Below are 16,136 nucleotides of genomic sequence, written 5' to 3' on the forward strand. Positions count from 1 at the left end.
TTGTTTACATTGTTGTCGAACATAGCTGACCAACCAATCACGTTTAGTATTTTGTGATCGACAGCCATTTGAACCAATAAGAGCGATGCACTCGCGTCCGCTGCAGCCAATGACGAGCCGGGAATCTCATTGCGCGCGGAAGAGGAAAGTCGGATTGTGACAGAAGCGTCTCGTCGTCAGTCTCTCTGCTAAGGATTGAAAGGTGAATGACGTGTTGTTTGGTGTTTATAAAGTATTTCTATCTTCCCAAGTTATATTATTTACTGTATTATGTTTTTGTTAAGGCATTTGTGAAGTCGGTGAAGAGTTTAAATGCCGTTAATCAGGGATTTAAGTGGTTTTCTAGCTCGCTAACGACAGCTGTTTATATCATTGTAAGTTAGCTGATTAGCAAAATAGTAACGTTACTGTTTTTTTTTCTTGTTTTTCATGACCCCTGTGATTTTCCTTTTTCAGACTTTTCTATTGATTTACCGAAAAAATGTAAAATATATGTATACATACATGCATACAAATATAATTGTTTAAAATAATTGTAATAATAATTGAAATAATTGCAGATGAAAAAAAGAAGGGTCTGAAATTAACTAGGGTTTGGGGCATCAAAGTGCCAAAAATGCCCCAATGATTGGGACATTTTTTATATACCCATATGTAGATGCCTCATATTTTTTATATGCTCTCAATATAGCATATCAAATTGGACCGCATCCACTTGATTTTATATTAATTTCATTGTCATTTTATTGAACCCATTTCAATTATATTAGTCATAAGTAAGTACCAAATCACTAAATCATCATCTGAATGATATTACAGGTAAAGAATCCCTGTTGTGTGAGGATCACTCTGTCACAATGCTTCACTGTAAAATCAAGACTGAAAAAACAGGTGAGGTTGCAAACAAGAGTTTCTTGTTACATTTCTGTTTTAGTATGTGGTGTGTCCCTGAAAAAAATGATTTAATTTATGTGGTAAAATGGTTCTTTTGCAGATGCTGGGGCTCGAAACCGCCTTGATGCAGTATTGCAAGGTCTGGTTGAGAGGAGTGACAGTGAGAGGTTAGTGCATTAAAGCAACAACATGGAACTTTTCAACCTTCATAATATATTTCCAAGACCCTTGTGATGGTACATCGACTTACAATAGGTTGAATGACACGTCTGCCATAGCCTGACAGGGTCTGTATCGTTTTTACTGGCACTATGTAACTTCAGGGTTCGGGTAGTAACCAGAGCACAAAAAGAACTACAAAATTTGACTGCTTTACGGCATACGTCACTTCCCCCACCATTTCGTCAAATTTGGACGTGAGCGGTCAACCAGTGTTTGTTTTCGGCTTTCCTGCGTATGTTTTTGTCATGGGGGCTGTTTATGCCACTTAATGCGTTTTCTCAGATCTGATAGCTATCCGATCGTGAAAAGTCCAGGTGTAAATGCCCTCCGAAATGCATTCGAGACGGATTTGAATCCGATCCCTCAAACCACTTCAGGAGGAGATCTGAGACGCATTCCAGACGAAACTGGACAAGTGTAAATGCATATGGTTGTTGAAAGAAACCAAATTGTATTCCTCCCAAAAATACAAAAAAATAAAAAAATACAAAAAAACGTGTGAGAGCGTGTTATAGGCTATATGTTATATCCAGATATGACGACGCGCTGGAACACGCATCACCGCAGATGAGCAACTGCATCAAGCCAACGTGCAAACTATCGCAAATCAAAGTGAAAGTAAGTCGCAGACGCTTAACACACAATCTTCATCATTAAAAGTAAAGAAACGAAATGATCTTACCAGGCTTACTGCTCTCTCTTAGGCTATTGCGGTCTTTGATTTTGAAATTTTAGCTGATGATCTATGAAATGCAGCTCATATCTGTTGCTTTCGGTGACGTGCACTCCATTCAATCTGCATATAGCGCGAGAATTGAAGATCGGATTTAAATCCGTTTCGCAAAAATACATTTATGTGACCAGGTGTAAATGGAATCGTTTTGATAAATCAGATAGCTATGCCTCACAAATTAGTTTGCCAGCTGAACTCAGGTGTTGTGAGGTGTATTTATCACGTAGTCCTGAGGGATATCAGATGACGCTGTTGACATAATTTATGCGATTATCATGAGAACAGTTTTCAATATCTCACATAATTATCAGGACATAAATAAGCCTAAAGTAGAGGTTGTAAATAGTATGAACGAGCATAATTTGCAAACTATTATGATAAATTGCAATAATCATGTCTAATGTCTAAACATCATAACGGCCAATGTTATGAAATAATGCAACGTACATTTAACTTAATTGATGTTATCTGGCATTTTGTAATGTTTACATTCCAGTAAAAACAACAGAAATTAAATTGTACAGTAGGCCTAGACTATAGCCTATTTACTTGTGATTTAGCTGCAATCATGTAAAAACTTTATAATATAGGCTAATATATTTACGACAGTGCAAGTACTCCACAGCGACTCTAGGGGTCGCTGTTTGACAAAAACACAAATTCTACTTAGTGTGGCTTTAATGTGCCTTGAGCATTGAAAGCTTCAGGCTGTAACAACGAAGCTGCAAATGGACCTTAGGCAATTAAAGCTCATTAGTGATGAGTCTACTTTTGAAAACTGTCAGTTATCCAGAATGTCTAGCAATACTTAATAGCATAATCACTAGGGTTGGGCGGTATTACGGTAATATCGGATACCGCGGGATCTTAAAATAGCACCGGTATCAGTTTCAATACCGTCATTACCGGCACTGATATAGCCTATAATATATATAATTTATTTATTGCCTAAAAATGCTTATGTGTGGTTTCAGTTTGGCAATATTTCTGGTTCCAACCGAATGAGAAGGGAGAGGCGGTAAATACTGATGAGGCAATTTGTAAATTGTGCAATAAAAAGGTGACCGCGAGAGATGTAAATACCTCTAACGTCGCATCTCCGAAACAACCGCCCACTCACTGCTGCCAGGATACATAAGCGCATTAAGTTTCGTATTTGTTAAAATATTATAATGTTATTTTTTCCATCTTTGTTGATTATGAAAACAAAAGTGAACAGCACAAATAAGATGGGATGCATCGGGAGTCAGAAGATTTGACCACTTCAATAAATTTAGTTTTGTAAAAGGCCTCTTTAAAACGAATTTCGTTTTGTATAAATTGTATCTAAATTTGTATACAATTTTCATCAACCAATTGCCTGGATTTAATATAATCATGACATGATGGGCATGCCGCTGTCACTTGCATTGAAATCTCATAAAAAAGGCTATGCCTCACAGACATGACAAATAAATAAAGCTTGAAATTTCCTTAAACGAAACAATTAAAAACGAAAGAAATAGGCAACTCACTGATTAGGCTAAGTAATCCATGATGTGCATTTCTCTCGTTCATACGGAGATGCGATCGTCAATTTCATTAAACAAAACAATTCAAAACGAAAAGAAATATAGTCTGATTAATCAATGGTGTGCATTTCTCTCTATAGCGTTCACTACAGAGATGGCGATCGTCAATTTCTTTAAACGAAACAATTCAAAACGAAAGAAATAGGCTACTCACTGATTAGGCTAAGTAATCCACGATGTGCATTTCTCTCTAGGCGCGTTCATACGGAGATGCGATCATCAATTTCAGTAAACGAAACCATTCAAAACGAAAATAATAGACTAGCCTACTCTCTGTAATCCATGATGTGCATTTCTCTCTATAGCGTTCGCTACGGAGATGCCGATCGTCAATTTCTTTCAACGAAACAATTCAAAACGAAAAGAAAAAGGCCACTCTCTGATTGTGTAATGATGTGCATTTCTCTCTATAGGCGCGTTCACTACAGAGATGGTGATCGTCAACTTCCATCTTTGCAGAAAAGTTTTATTAATAAAAATCAATGGACACGCGTCACCGGATTACAAAGGCACTTCTTGCTTGTTGCACGCACACAGATATTATGTTGAATAATGGTGGGCTCCGGCTCATAATAACAGTTAATGCCGTCGGCCTGACTCAGACACAACGTGCAGGGGTTGGGCTTGATTTTTTTGTTGTTGTTTTTTTGCCCGATTTGGTGACGCCGTCTGAGCCCATTATGTCATAATTTTTAATTAGTCACGGTAATACCGTATACCCCGGTAAAATAGGGAGGCGGTTTGACGGTTTCAAAATTCGAATACACGGCTGTCAACGTGATGTAAGAGAAAACAGGATTCATCGGTCAAGGTGACCTCCTTCCACTGCTCCAAGGTCCAGTTCCTACGTTCACATGCCCATTGTAGGCGCTTTCCACAGTGGACAGGGGTCATCATGGGCACTCTGATTGGTTCATGTAATTCATGTGAAAAGTCTGGGGAGTAAAATAAAAAATGTACTAGCTAATGGCGACTCAAGCTTCATTATGTCCGTAGAGGGTTGTGTTGGCTCAGACCAGACGGGATAGCCTTCATTGCCCTCGTGCATCAATGAGCCTTGGGCGCCCAACACCCTGTCGCCGGTTTGTGGTTTGTCTCTCCTCAGACACTGTTTGTAAATTCTCACCACTGCTGTCTGAGAGCAATCCACAAGCCTTGCTGTTTCAGAGATACTCTGACCCAATCGCCCTGCCATAACAACTTAGCCCTTGTCAAAGTCAAAGATCTTTATTCCTGCCCATTTCTCCTGCATCCAACGTGATTGTTTGCTTATCATCTAATCTACCTAGGCTTTAATATGTGGCCTTGTTAGGAGATGATCAAAGATATTCGCTTCAATTGGGACTGGTCATAATGTTTTAACTCATCCGTGTATGCTATAGAGTAAATCTCAGCTTCTTGATTGTTTATATTGTCGTAAAAAATGTAAACGGCCAGCTCTAATCTGCTAAATGTGACTGTAAGTGATTTAGGGAGTCTAGATTCTCTGAACATAATTACCAATTATGTTGTTTCAGAGGTTATGTTTTTCCACTGTGACTGAGCTCAAAAAAGTACTTAGTATACTATTGATTAATTTCTTTGTTACAATCCATTTGTATTTCAGATGTCTGAATAATTACCATCCATGCTATAATTATATTCTGGAAATACCCTCTTTTGTCCAAAGTGACTTACAAATTAGGACTAAATTAAGCCATCGTGAAGAGGCAAAAACAATGCAAGAAGTGCTCAAAATACGAAGTTCAGGCATTGTATATATATATATATATAATTTATTTATTTATTTATTTATTTATTTTTTGATGAGGTTAAGTGCTCACGGAAGTGCTCACATCTTAGCATGTTTTCGTGGAAAGTCACATTAATGGTCATCAGCACTAATGCTTTAATTTGTTCCCTGAGAACCTTACAAATTACTATTCAGATAAATTATTCAGGAAAAGCTCATTTTGTCTGAGTAAATATTGGCAAGAAAAGGGCTTTCAGAAATTAAGGAGCAGTTGTTTTGGGGAAATTGGCATCTGTATAATCCGCTGTGCTTTTTCTTTACTTTTCCTGCATAGAGAGCAGAATGAAGAGGATTCTGGAAAAATGGTGGCAGACTCTTTGAGCAAGTATGCACATACAGGATGTTTATGTTACTGCTATAAACACAGTCTTCTCCCAGCTAGAAATATGTAAATGTTTAAGATTAATTTAACAGTCATATGTAATGCATATAATAAAGCATGGAATGCTTTTCTTTTTTTTGCAGGGATTTGTCACCTTCTTCTGCAGGGAAAAGGCAAGGAAAATCTTCTGGCTTGTATTTTAAATCCGTAAACCCTTTCGTTCATTTTTGAAACACAAATTAAGTTATTTTTTAATGAAATCTGAGCGATTTCTGTCCCTCCACTGACAGTCTATGCAACTACCACTTTTTTTTAAAAGTTAATCATAAAGAGATCGGAAAAACTAGTCCATATGAATTGAGCAGTTTATTACAAATTTTCTGAAGAGACATCACTTTATATGATGAACAGATTGAATTTAGGCTTTTATTTACGTATATATGCATCAATGCACACATCAGTTATATTAAATGGAAGCTTAAGCATGCTTGCTTGACGTGCGAGAACCAATGAGGTTACGCAGCATGTTTGAGATTCAGCAAGAACCAATGAGGTTAATTCTCATGTGTTACGCAGCATGTTTGAGATTCAGCCAAGAACCATTGAGGTTTGTTCTCGCATGTCAAGCAAGTGCATTTGAGCTTCTGTTTATGTTTGCTGATCAATGTTTATATGTGAATAAAAGCCTAAATTCAATCTGTTCATCATATAAAGCAATTGAGTCTCTTACATTTTTTTTTGTCTAAATCACTCGATTCATATGAACTAGTTTTATAATCTCATAATGAACTTTTTGAAGCTACAATATGGTAGTTGCGTAGAATGTCAGTGGAGGGACAAAAATCTTTTAGATTTCATTAAAATATCTTTTTTGTCATATCTAGTGTTTTGACGATGAACGAAAGTCTTGCGGATTTGGAACGACATGACAGTGAGAGTGATTGATGACAATTTTTCATTTCTGTGTGAACAAACCCTTTAATTTTCTATCGGCAGCAAAATCATTGCAATATATCAATCAATATATGTCGCCTAGCCTTACTACCAGCTGCGTGTTACTGTTAACCACTTAAAGCTCTTCAGCATTTGAGGGTGCTTTGTAAATATTTACAATAGTAATACTTAAAAAACAGTATTCATTCCTAAATGGTTTGGTAGAGTTTCCTGTAAGAGCCTCTTTTTTTCATTCACAGACCATCATCACGATTCCCACAACACAGAAGGAAGAAGCGTAAAGAGATGGATGATGGTCTGGCAGAAACCAACCAGCACAAACAAAGTAATTGATAGATCAGCTTTGTCTATTGCTCTCATTTTTGGAAATGAATACTCAGCAACAGCCAAACTAGGGCATTTTGTTTTCACATTGGCAAGTAATTTTGCCTGATCTACTAGCTGTTGTTGCAGGCAGCTGCTCACTTATCTTTATTTTATAATTGTGTGTATCTATATTTAGTCAAAGTAACAAAATAAGGGAAAGAGCAAATGATGAGATAGGATGAATTCAGGTCAATTTGAAATTAATGATATTAATGTATATTGGTAACTTTGCATCTTTCAGATAAATAACATGTTTTATCATTTCTGATAAGCGCTGTTGGGTTTATTTATATATCAGAGAACATTCTGTGGTGGCTTGAGGGATTTCTAGAGAATTTAATTTCATTTGGATGGGTTTTTTTTATCTTAATTTCACAAGACCCATTTCCTGTTTTCTTATGTGCTCCACATCTCATCTTCTCCATCAGATGCGTATATTATCAAGTTATTTGACCGCAGTGTGGACTTGGCTCAGTTCAGCACTACCACGCCGCTGTATCCCATTTGTCGGGCATGGATGAGAAACAACCCCTCTATGCGAGAGAGAACTGCGCCCAGCCCCCCTCACAGCTCCGGGGAGGACGAGGTCACACCCAGCATTCACTTCGCAATTATTTTAAATACAAATCCTTTTCAGATCATTGAACTACTCAAAATAACACCATTGTAGAGATGCGCGGATGGGCTATTATTTCATCCGCAACCGCATCACAAAAATCATCATCCGTCCGCCATCCAGCCGCACCAACGTTTTTGACCAATTTTCAAAACCGCACCCGCCCGCCATCCGTTGATTTGTGTATACATATATTTTTCATTTGATTGGTTCAACCGCCCGCCACCCGCCCGAATTTAATTAAAATATTATTTTTCGTCACGTCATGAGTCCGCGGCTGTAACCGCCAACCGCGCATCTCTACACCATTGTATTTTGGTCTATGACTGTACTTTGAAGATGGGCGTATTCCAAGTTAAAAACAAGCTAAACTCTCTCTGGCATTACTATTTGCCACTGAAAATGACAAACAAAATCATGCCTACATTAATGTAATTACTGGGGAAATCATGAATTGTGAAGGTCATATTTTTATTAGAGCACTAAAAATGTGTAGGTTTAAAATGTTTGTCTAAATCGTCTTTTTGAAGTGGGACTATTTTTCTTGGTGGATGAACATTTGTTTACATAATTCTGGCAATGAAGTTCCTTGCAAAAAAGTTCCCACGCCACGATCCAAGACACGGGAAATTTCCAAACATTTCATTTAAAGACCAAAAATAGTCATTAAAATGTCTCCAGTCAAGATACATTTTTTGTTAAACAGTATTTCTTTGACTAGAAACTATGTGAGAGTGATCTCTTAAAATTATTTATTTGTTTAATTCTCATAGAGTCTAATGACTCGGAAAAGTCAGGTAAAGGACCCCTGATGTAAACGGATAGTTATCAAGCACCCTTACATATGGTTATTTTAGTGTTTATTCGGGTTATTGTTGCACTATAGACTTTCTTTGCAAGGGCATCCCTGTAAAAGCATTTATAATTGATTTTACAAAATCAGTATATTTGAAAATCATGTCAGACTGCTTGTTGTATTTAACTTGACCTTCACCTCGTTCTTCTCTAATTCAAGTTTGTTTTTGGAGCAAAAGAAGAAGTAGAAACATGTCTTGGCCCACTGCAGTATAATATCTTGGATAAATATTCAGTTACATTTTTAGTTGTGAAGTTCAAAGTTTGTTGTTAATAATCCTGCAACATCTGGCTTGACTCTCCCTTCTGAGTTCAATTACCCAGTGGAGAAATAAATTAATCTTTTTCCATTGCATTTCCCTGGCTTCCTTTCACCACTAAGGATTGTCCTTGGCTTCACGCCACAACAAGCATCACAATTGAGGGAAACTGCTCTTTGATTGTTATTCTTTCAGATGACTGACATGCTGAATGGCAAAGGACAGAACCTGTACAGGCTTCCTCCGCCTGTTTCCTGTCCAGTAGGTTCAGCTGGTGAACCTGTTAATCTCAGAATTCCACCTGTAGAGAAACCAACAGAGAGCCAGGTGGGCAATAGCAACTGTTGTGCCGTACATGGTGTACAGGAAACGCTTATCTTTCTTTGAGGATCTGCATTCAAACAATCCTTTTGACAGGAACTGTTAAATGACAGACTATAAAGTTGCCGTCAAACACTTCTGCTTTACCCTTTACCAATCTTTGTTAGGAATGTGATAAGTAAACTTGTTTGCACACTGAATTGATTGGTTATTCATCACGTTAATGACGGAATTCATAATTTAAAGAGGACCTATTATGCTTTTTTACATTTTCAGGTGTCTTTAGTGTGTAATGTTGCTGTTTGAGCATGAAGAAATTCTGCAAAGTCATAAAGCACAAAGTCACTCCAAAGGGAGTTATTCTCTATATTCTGAACTCCCTGAAACACCTCAGTTGTAGTCTTGAGATTCCTCAGTTAAATAATTCCCACCCAAGGCATATGCAAAATAATGCGGTTGAGGCCTGGTTGAGTTGCGTTAGTAGTGTGGTGAAACTTATGGTTATGGTAAGGGGGCGTGACGTGAGCATTTGAGCGTGCGGTTAAAAACTATCCTAGAGCGCCATCTGCTGTTAAAAACTAAGCTCAGAATCGATTCGCGATGCATTCGGGAATAAAGTTGGAATCGATTCACGAATCACGATGCATCGATATATTGTCCCAGCCCTAGTTTCCCGTACAACGATGCAACTCGCTGCTTAACTACCATAGTACGATGCATCGTTGAAGAAATCAACTAGCAAGTCACAACTGTTTCCCGAAACCGTATTGTTGCAAATTGGTCGTTCAACCACGTTGGTTAATGATGTCACACAGGTGGTGGAGTAATAACTACTTTTAATGAATCTGTTTGAGATCGAATTAACGCTAGATGTTTTGCTATAAATTATGGACATGGCACCTGAGGACTAATTCAAATTTTTCTCAGTTATTTTGCTTTATTTCCAGATTCAATCATAGGCTCGTTCTTATGTAGTAGAGCACGTTCGCACGGGCACTATTCAAAAATGACGCTTTAAATCATTTAAACTAAAAGACACACATGACATTTGTATGTATTCTAAATAAAAGATACAGATTGTACTGAATGTACTGAATCACGACTTTGTATAAGGGCATACCAGGTCCTATTTAAAGTTTGCAATACTGTAATGTTGCTAAATTGTGTGCTTCATGTGGCCATATCCATTTGTGATTTTGGTATTTGCAAGATCTTTTTCTTTTTCAGTCCATAGACACTGCAGCAGGCACCTCACCTCTTATCTTCAGTCACATCAAACGCTGGAAGAAAATTAGACAAAAGTATAACTTCTCATCATTCATTCATTTCCACTTCTTTTCTTTTATGGGGGATGGGTATTTACAAATGAAATAATGCGTATGTTCTTTATCATTTGTTTCTTGTGTGTTTTAGGTGGAAGGAGGCCTCTAGCAAGAACCAGCTGAGATACAGCGAGAGCATAAAAATCCTTAAGGAAATGTATGAACGTTAGTTCACATGCATCCCTAGTGTATCTGAAGAAAATCTGTTAAAGGAATTAAACAAAAATGTCCAGGCAGGAAGCCTTCAATGAGAGTGAAATAGTTGTAACCAAAATGTTGAATTGAGAGCTGAACTTTAGCATAAAATATGTGAGTAAATGATTTAGTCATTTTTTTTTTCTTTAAATACAAAAAAAAATCACATGGGTTTCAAATAAATCTACAGTTCTGAAAGTGAATTTGATGTTTATTGAATAAATTGAATGAATTCTTTATGACCGTTCTTGACCCTTAGCTATTTCAATGCTCAGTGTTTGTCTATCACCTATTTGCATGCGTAATATCCTGAGATAGCACATTAATGAGACTGCACACCCAATGGGAAACATGTATGCAGTATTTTTAATACCAGAGTCCCATTCAAAGCTTTTTTACATGCTTTTATTCAGAATAAAGGGAATAAAATTGCTAAAGGTACATAGAAGTGAAAAGTCTTGTGTGTCCTGGCATCTGTTAGGTGTGGAGGTGCGGCTGCCTTTTGTCTGCTTTTTGACCCTGAAGTTCAGATGCTCTTCAGTGTATGCCGTCTCCAGCAGCAGACACTGTTTATGCTTTTGCTTGTATTCCTCAGACATGAACATACACTCACCTAAAGGATTATTAGGAACACCATACTAATACTGTGTTTGACCCCCTTTCGTCTTCAGAACTGCCTTAATTCTACGTGGCATTAATTCAACAAGGTGCTGAAAGCATTCTTTAGAAATGTTGGCCCATATTGATTGGATAGCATCTTGCAGTTGATGGAGATTTGTGGGATGCACATCCAGGGCACGAAGCTCCCGTTCCACCACATCCCAAAGATGCTCTATTGGGTTGAGATCTGGTGACTGTGGGGGCCATTTTAGTACAGTGAACTCATTGTCATGTTCAAGAAACCAATTTGAAATGATTCAAGCTTTGTGACATGGTGCATTATCCTGCTGGAAGTAGCCATCAGAGGATGGGTACATGGTGGTCATAAAGGGATGGACATGGTCAGAAACACTGCTCAGGTAGGCCGTGGCATTTAAACAATGCCCAATTGGCACTAAGGGGCCTAAAGTGTGCCAAGAAAACATCCCCCACACCATTACACCACCACCACCAGCCTGCACAGTGGTATCAAGGCATGATGGATCCATGTTCTCATTCTGTTTACGCCAAATTCTGACTCTACCATCTGAATGTCTCAACAGAAATTGAGACTCATCAGACCAGGCAACATTTTTCCAGTCTTCAACTAGTCCAATTGTGGTGAGCTCGTGCAAATTGTAGCCTCTTTTTCCTATTTGTAGTGGAGATGAGTGGTACCCGGTGGGGTCTTCTGCTGTTGTAGCCCATCCGCCTCAAGGTTGTGCGTGTTGTGGCTTCACAAATGCATCAACAAGGCATTTTCGCCCACAGGACTGCCGCATACTGGATGTTTTTCCCTTTTCACACCATTCTTTGTAAACCCTAGAAATGGTTGTGCGTGAAAATCCCAGTTACTGAGCAGATTGTGAAATACTCAGACCGGCCCGTCTGGCACCAACAACCATGCCACGCTCAAAATTGCTTAAATCACCTTTCTTTCCCATTCTGACATTCAGTTTGGAGTTCAGGAGATTGTCTTGACCAGGACCACACCCCTAAATGCATTGAAGCAACTGCCATGTGATTGGTTGATTAGATAATTGCATTAATGAGAAATTGAACAGGTGTTCCTAATAATCCTTTAGGTGAGTGTATATAGGATGGGGTTCAGACAGCTTTTCAACATAATCAGGTGTTCAGCTATTGCTGCAGTTATTAAAAATAGCCTTGAAACACTTTCAAGCCACTTATTTTCAGCTGCAAATGCTATATAAAAGTAAAAAAACAAACGACTGAAGCCAAGATACGAAAAAGACCAGGACCACAGTTATGACCCGAAAAGGCCTGAGTTGTTCCCTCCCGAGAGACTACGCCTCTGGAAGCATGTGCAACTAGTCCGATCTTGATTGGTGCTGCCAGTGCCAATGACGTGACGGCCTAAGCTACAAAGGAAGCTGGCAACACAGTAGCATTAGCGCTGGTGGGTAAAGCTTATTCGACGGCGGGTCAGGCTGCGGCATGTCTGCACACAATAGGCTTAATCTCAAACAAGCCTAATGTCTGCTTCCACGCACCTTGTGAGCTGGTAAAGTCCTTACTAAGATACTGTGAGTTTATAAAATTCCTAAAGGAAATTACAATCAAATGTATGTATTTTTGATGTTATATTTAGAATAAAGTTCAAACATAAATCAGCTTAACAAAATTAGCTGTTGCATATTTGGATTTATAAAAAGTTTCAAAAACATATATAATCCATTAATCATTAGGAAATACTTTCCCCATTTGGTTCTACAACACAAATTAAACAGTCGTTCCACAAACATGAATTTTGAAATTGCTGTTTGTTAAAAGATGATAAGTTGATAGATAAGGACTTCTTCAGTGGTTGTGATATTCATATAGTTATGGTGGTAACAATCATTTAGAGACTGTGAAAAGTTTTTCTACATATCCAATAATTCAAAGGGGTTTGTCTTGTCCTGCTCGTCGTTCTGCCTTCCTAAAGTCCAGATGTTCTTCAGCAAATGCCGTCTCCAGCACCAGCAGTAGAGACTGTTTAAGCTTCTTCTTATACTCATCACACATGAACACATAGAGAATTGGGTTTAAACAGCTGTTTAGAAAAACCAGATAGAAACTAAATATCGTTGCTTTCAGAAGAACTTCTTCATCACTGTCCCACCAGTTATTATTTACTTCAGTTATTAAACAAAAAATGCAAACATAGTATGGAAAAAAGCATAGGAAAAAAGTCAGCACAACAGCCATAATGACCCTGTACGACCTGAGCTGCTTCCCCATTTTGAGGCGTTTGATTCGTACTCCAATAGCAACGTGTAAAGATGCAATGATCATGAAGGGGATGAGAAAGCCCACTAAAAATGTATATGTGACCAGAAACGTTAAAGGAACATTCACGATGAAGAAAGGGATGCAGCAGCTGATGGATGAAACCCACACGATCATGCAGATGATCCTGGCTCTAAGTACAGTTCGTTTATTTTGAGCCCAAACAACCATCCATGTGCACAGGCATCGGTCCAGACTGACAACTACGAGGAAAAAAACGCTAGCAAACTGATTTAGTGATATCTTCATGGAGAGAACGTACATAAATGTTGATTTTTGATGTACAAAAAGAAATGATTAGGCCTACTACGGATGATATGAAGATAAAGTCTGCAATCGCCAAGTTGAGAAACCAAATAGAGTTGACTGTCGTCTTCATTCTGCAGCCAGTCAGAAATATGACAAGCCCGTTTCCAATGAAACCCACTATAAAGGTGACAGTGTAAATGCATATATAAAAAATTATCAGGTCATAAGGCTGGATAGTGGTATAATTTGTTGAGCCTCTGGTCAAGTTTTCAGGTCCAAAACTTGTTGCTTCTACACAACAAATGAGAGAAACACATTTCTGAAACACATTTCATGTGCAACATCATTTTTCCATGCAGTTTCACGCACAAAAATGCAATTTTGTGTTAAATAAAATGTGATTTAAAATGAAAAAAAATATTTTTTGATAAACTGACAAAGATATTTAACAAACTACAGTACTTCACATGATTTCTGCTGTCTGATTAAAGACATTTTTTGTCTTATGTATGAGGAGTCTGTATATATATATTATTTTTTATTTTATTTTTTTTGCTGTGTAAAGGTGGTTATGTAGTACCCTCACCGCCTGATGAGGGGAGATATATGTATATATTAACACAGGACATGGAGCTGCTGCTGCTTCACTTATCAGTCTGTATTGTTTGAGCAGCGCGCACGCGCCCCGCCCCCTCCCCAAGCAGGCGAACACTCCCAAAAGGTGAAAGCAATCAAATCATAGAACGATTGAGCAGGGAACATTAATCAACGGAATAAACACATTTAAGGAATAAATTCTCTTGTCATCCATATATCTTACATATAACATATTTACTACTATTTACTTATTTATTTACAAATGCTTATATAGCCTACTTTTGTAACCACCACACTCTCCCCCTCAAAATAAGATGTCGTCCCGACATCATTAAGTAATCAGTTAGGCTACAGCAATGCTCAATTTACAATATTTAACTCCACCCAGCAGTTGTTTTACGTAACATCAGATTTCAGAACACTGTTACCAACATTTTCTTGCACAACATTCTTTTTTTTTTCACAAGCAATCATTTGACCATACAAGAGTCCATATTACTTAATAGTCCAGAGGCACTTCGTTCGTAAAAGTCCCATGGTTTAGTGTCAAAAAAGAAAGTTCTTTTAAAACCACAGAGTCTCTTTTAGGGAGGAAAAAACAGTCCATTAATTTGCCCCGGCAAAAATGGCAGAAAGTCCTTAAAGCAAGAAAAAAATATTCAAAAAGAGTCAACAAGAAAGTCTCAAAGTGACTCAAAGTGTCCACAGTTTCAAGACCGCACAACAGTCCATTTTCGTAATATTTGGTAACAGTCCATTGTTTTTCTGTTTGCTCTTTTTTTCCAATAATTTCACACTATGGGCAATAAACAGTCTCTGGCTAGTGTGGTGTATAGCGGTACTTCACCTTCAACACAGACCATACTGTAACTAGTGACGTGGGGGTTTCATGTGGTAGTGCATTTCAGAGTTAATAGCACATATATGAGGGCTGGGGGTAACAAAGTGGCGCTGCTAACCAGGGTGTCGCAGCAGTCATTCCACTAGAGGCATAGTGTGGGAAGTGGTTATTTCCCACCATTTGCACATTGTAGCATGATGGGACCCCAAAATTGTCATATGTAAACTTTTTGGGTGGCCGTCGCTTCCTCCTGGTGAATTGGTGCTCGTTGTCCTTCTCTGAGGTCCTGTACCTGGACTCAAGCGCTACAGTTGTTTCGTCAACAGGTAAGTCTCGTTCCATTAGGTCCACAGCTGGTTCGTTTTCTGGCTCTTGAAGATTTATTTCTGACTTGACCGAAGGTGACTGTGGGCATGGTTCTGACACTGGAAAGCTAGAAAGCGGCTTACAAGGTACGGATTGTGGTAACGGATCCCTGTTTCCTTGGATATCCCTGCTTTCTTGTGATCTTTTCTCATAAGGCTCCACTCTGAAGTAGTACTCATCCTCTTCACTTTCATCATCACACTCTGGCTCACTTTCTCTCTCTCTGGTGGGCTGAGTTCTGCTTTTCCTTGGTTGATGTCCTTGCTTTGGTTTGACACTTTGTGGTGGTGTGATGTTAAGAGGTAGATGGTCACAGGAAAGAAGAAGATTGCGATGTAAAACTCTTGATCTACCTTTACTCTGCTCAGGTTTTACTTCGTAGATTGGTGCATCATCTGCCACCTGGCGTGTGACAACGTGAACTTCATCCTCCCAGTAATTCCGCAGTTTCCCAGTCCCACCTCTTGGAGTCAAGTTTTTCACGAGGACCCTGCTTCCTGGTAACAGGTCTGTGCACCTCACTTTTTGGTCGTAATTCCTTTTGTTCCTTTCAGCACACTTGGTTGCCTGTTCTCTCGCTATCTCACAAGCTTCTTGCATCCCTTTCGTCCATCGTTCCATGTACTCACTGTAACTTTGAGAGTTGTTGTCGGTGTTGAGTCCGAAAAGAGCGTCGATGGGCAGCCTTGGCAAACGTCCGAACAGCAGATGGAAAGGGGAAAAGCCAGT

The 16,136-nt window shown here is 38.6% G+C and overlaps 1 protein-coding gene and 1 pseudogene across 2 annotated transcripts; one reads left to right on the forward strand and one right to left on the reverse strand.

The window, feature by feature from the left end:
* Positions 1-108: 108 nt before the first annotated feature.
* Positions 109-10,626, forward strand: lin37 (lin-37 DREAM MuvB core complex component). Its single transcript, XM_084419095.1, has 10 exons — positions 109-202; positions 820-891; positions 995-1,061; positions 5,487-5,537; positions 5,678-5,707; positions 6,728-6,813; positions 7,283-7,440; positions 8,781-8,912; positions 10,134-10,207; positions 10,320-10,626. Exons 2-10 carry the CDS (start codon positions 858-860, stop codon positions 10,396-10,398), a joined length of 711 nt encoding a protein of 236 aa, XP_084275221.1. The 5' UTR covers positions 109-202; positions 820-857; the 3' UTR covers positions 10,399-10,626.
* Positions 10,627-12,964: 2,338 nt separating this feature from the next.
* LOC311297374 (C3a anaphylatoxin chemotactic receptor-like) lies at positions 12,965-16,007 on the reverse strand (annotated as a pseudogene). Its single transcript has 3 exons — positions 15,767-16,007; positions 15,433-15,684; positions 12,965-13,894 (listed from the first exon to the last, which is right to left on the reverse strand). The product of its transcript is annotated as a C3a anaphylatoxin chemotactic receptor-like (transcript).
* Between the last annotated feature and the right edge of the window lie 129 nt (positions 16,008-16,136).

The sequence above is a fragment of the Rutilus rutilus genome (genome assembly GCF_951802725.1).
Source record: "Rutilus rutilus genome assembly, chromosome: 9".
Lineage (NCBI taxonomy): Eukaryota > Metazoa > Chordata > Actinopteri > Cypriniformes > Leuciscidae > Rutilus > Rutilus rutilus.

Coding starts and splice junctions, on each gene's coding strand:
- lin37 (XM_084419095.1), top strand. CDS start 858: ATGCTTCACTGTAAAATCAAGACTGAAAAAACAG. Junction 1,062..5,486: donor GAGAGGAGTGACAGTGAGAG/GTTAGTGCATTA, acceptor TTTCCTGCATAG/AGAGCAGAATGAAGAGGATT. Junction 8,913..10,133: donor AGAAACCAACAGAGAGCCAG/GTGGGCAATAGC, acceptor TTTCTTTTTCAG/TCCATAGACACTGCAGCAGG.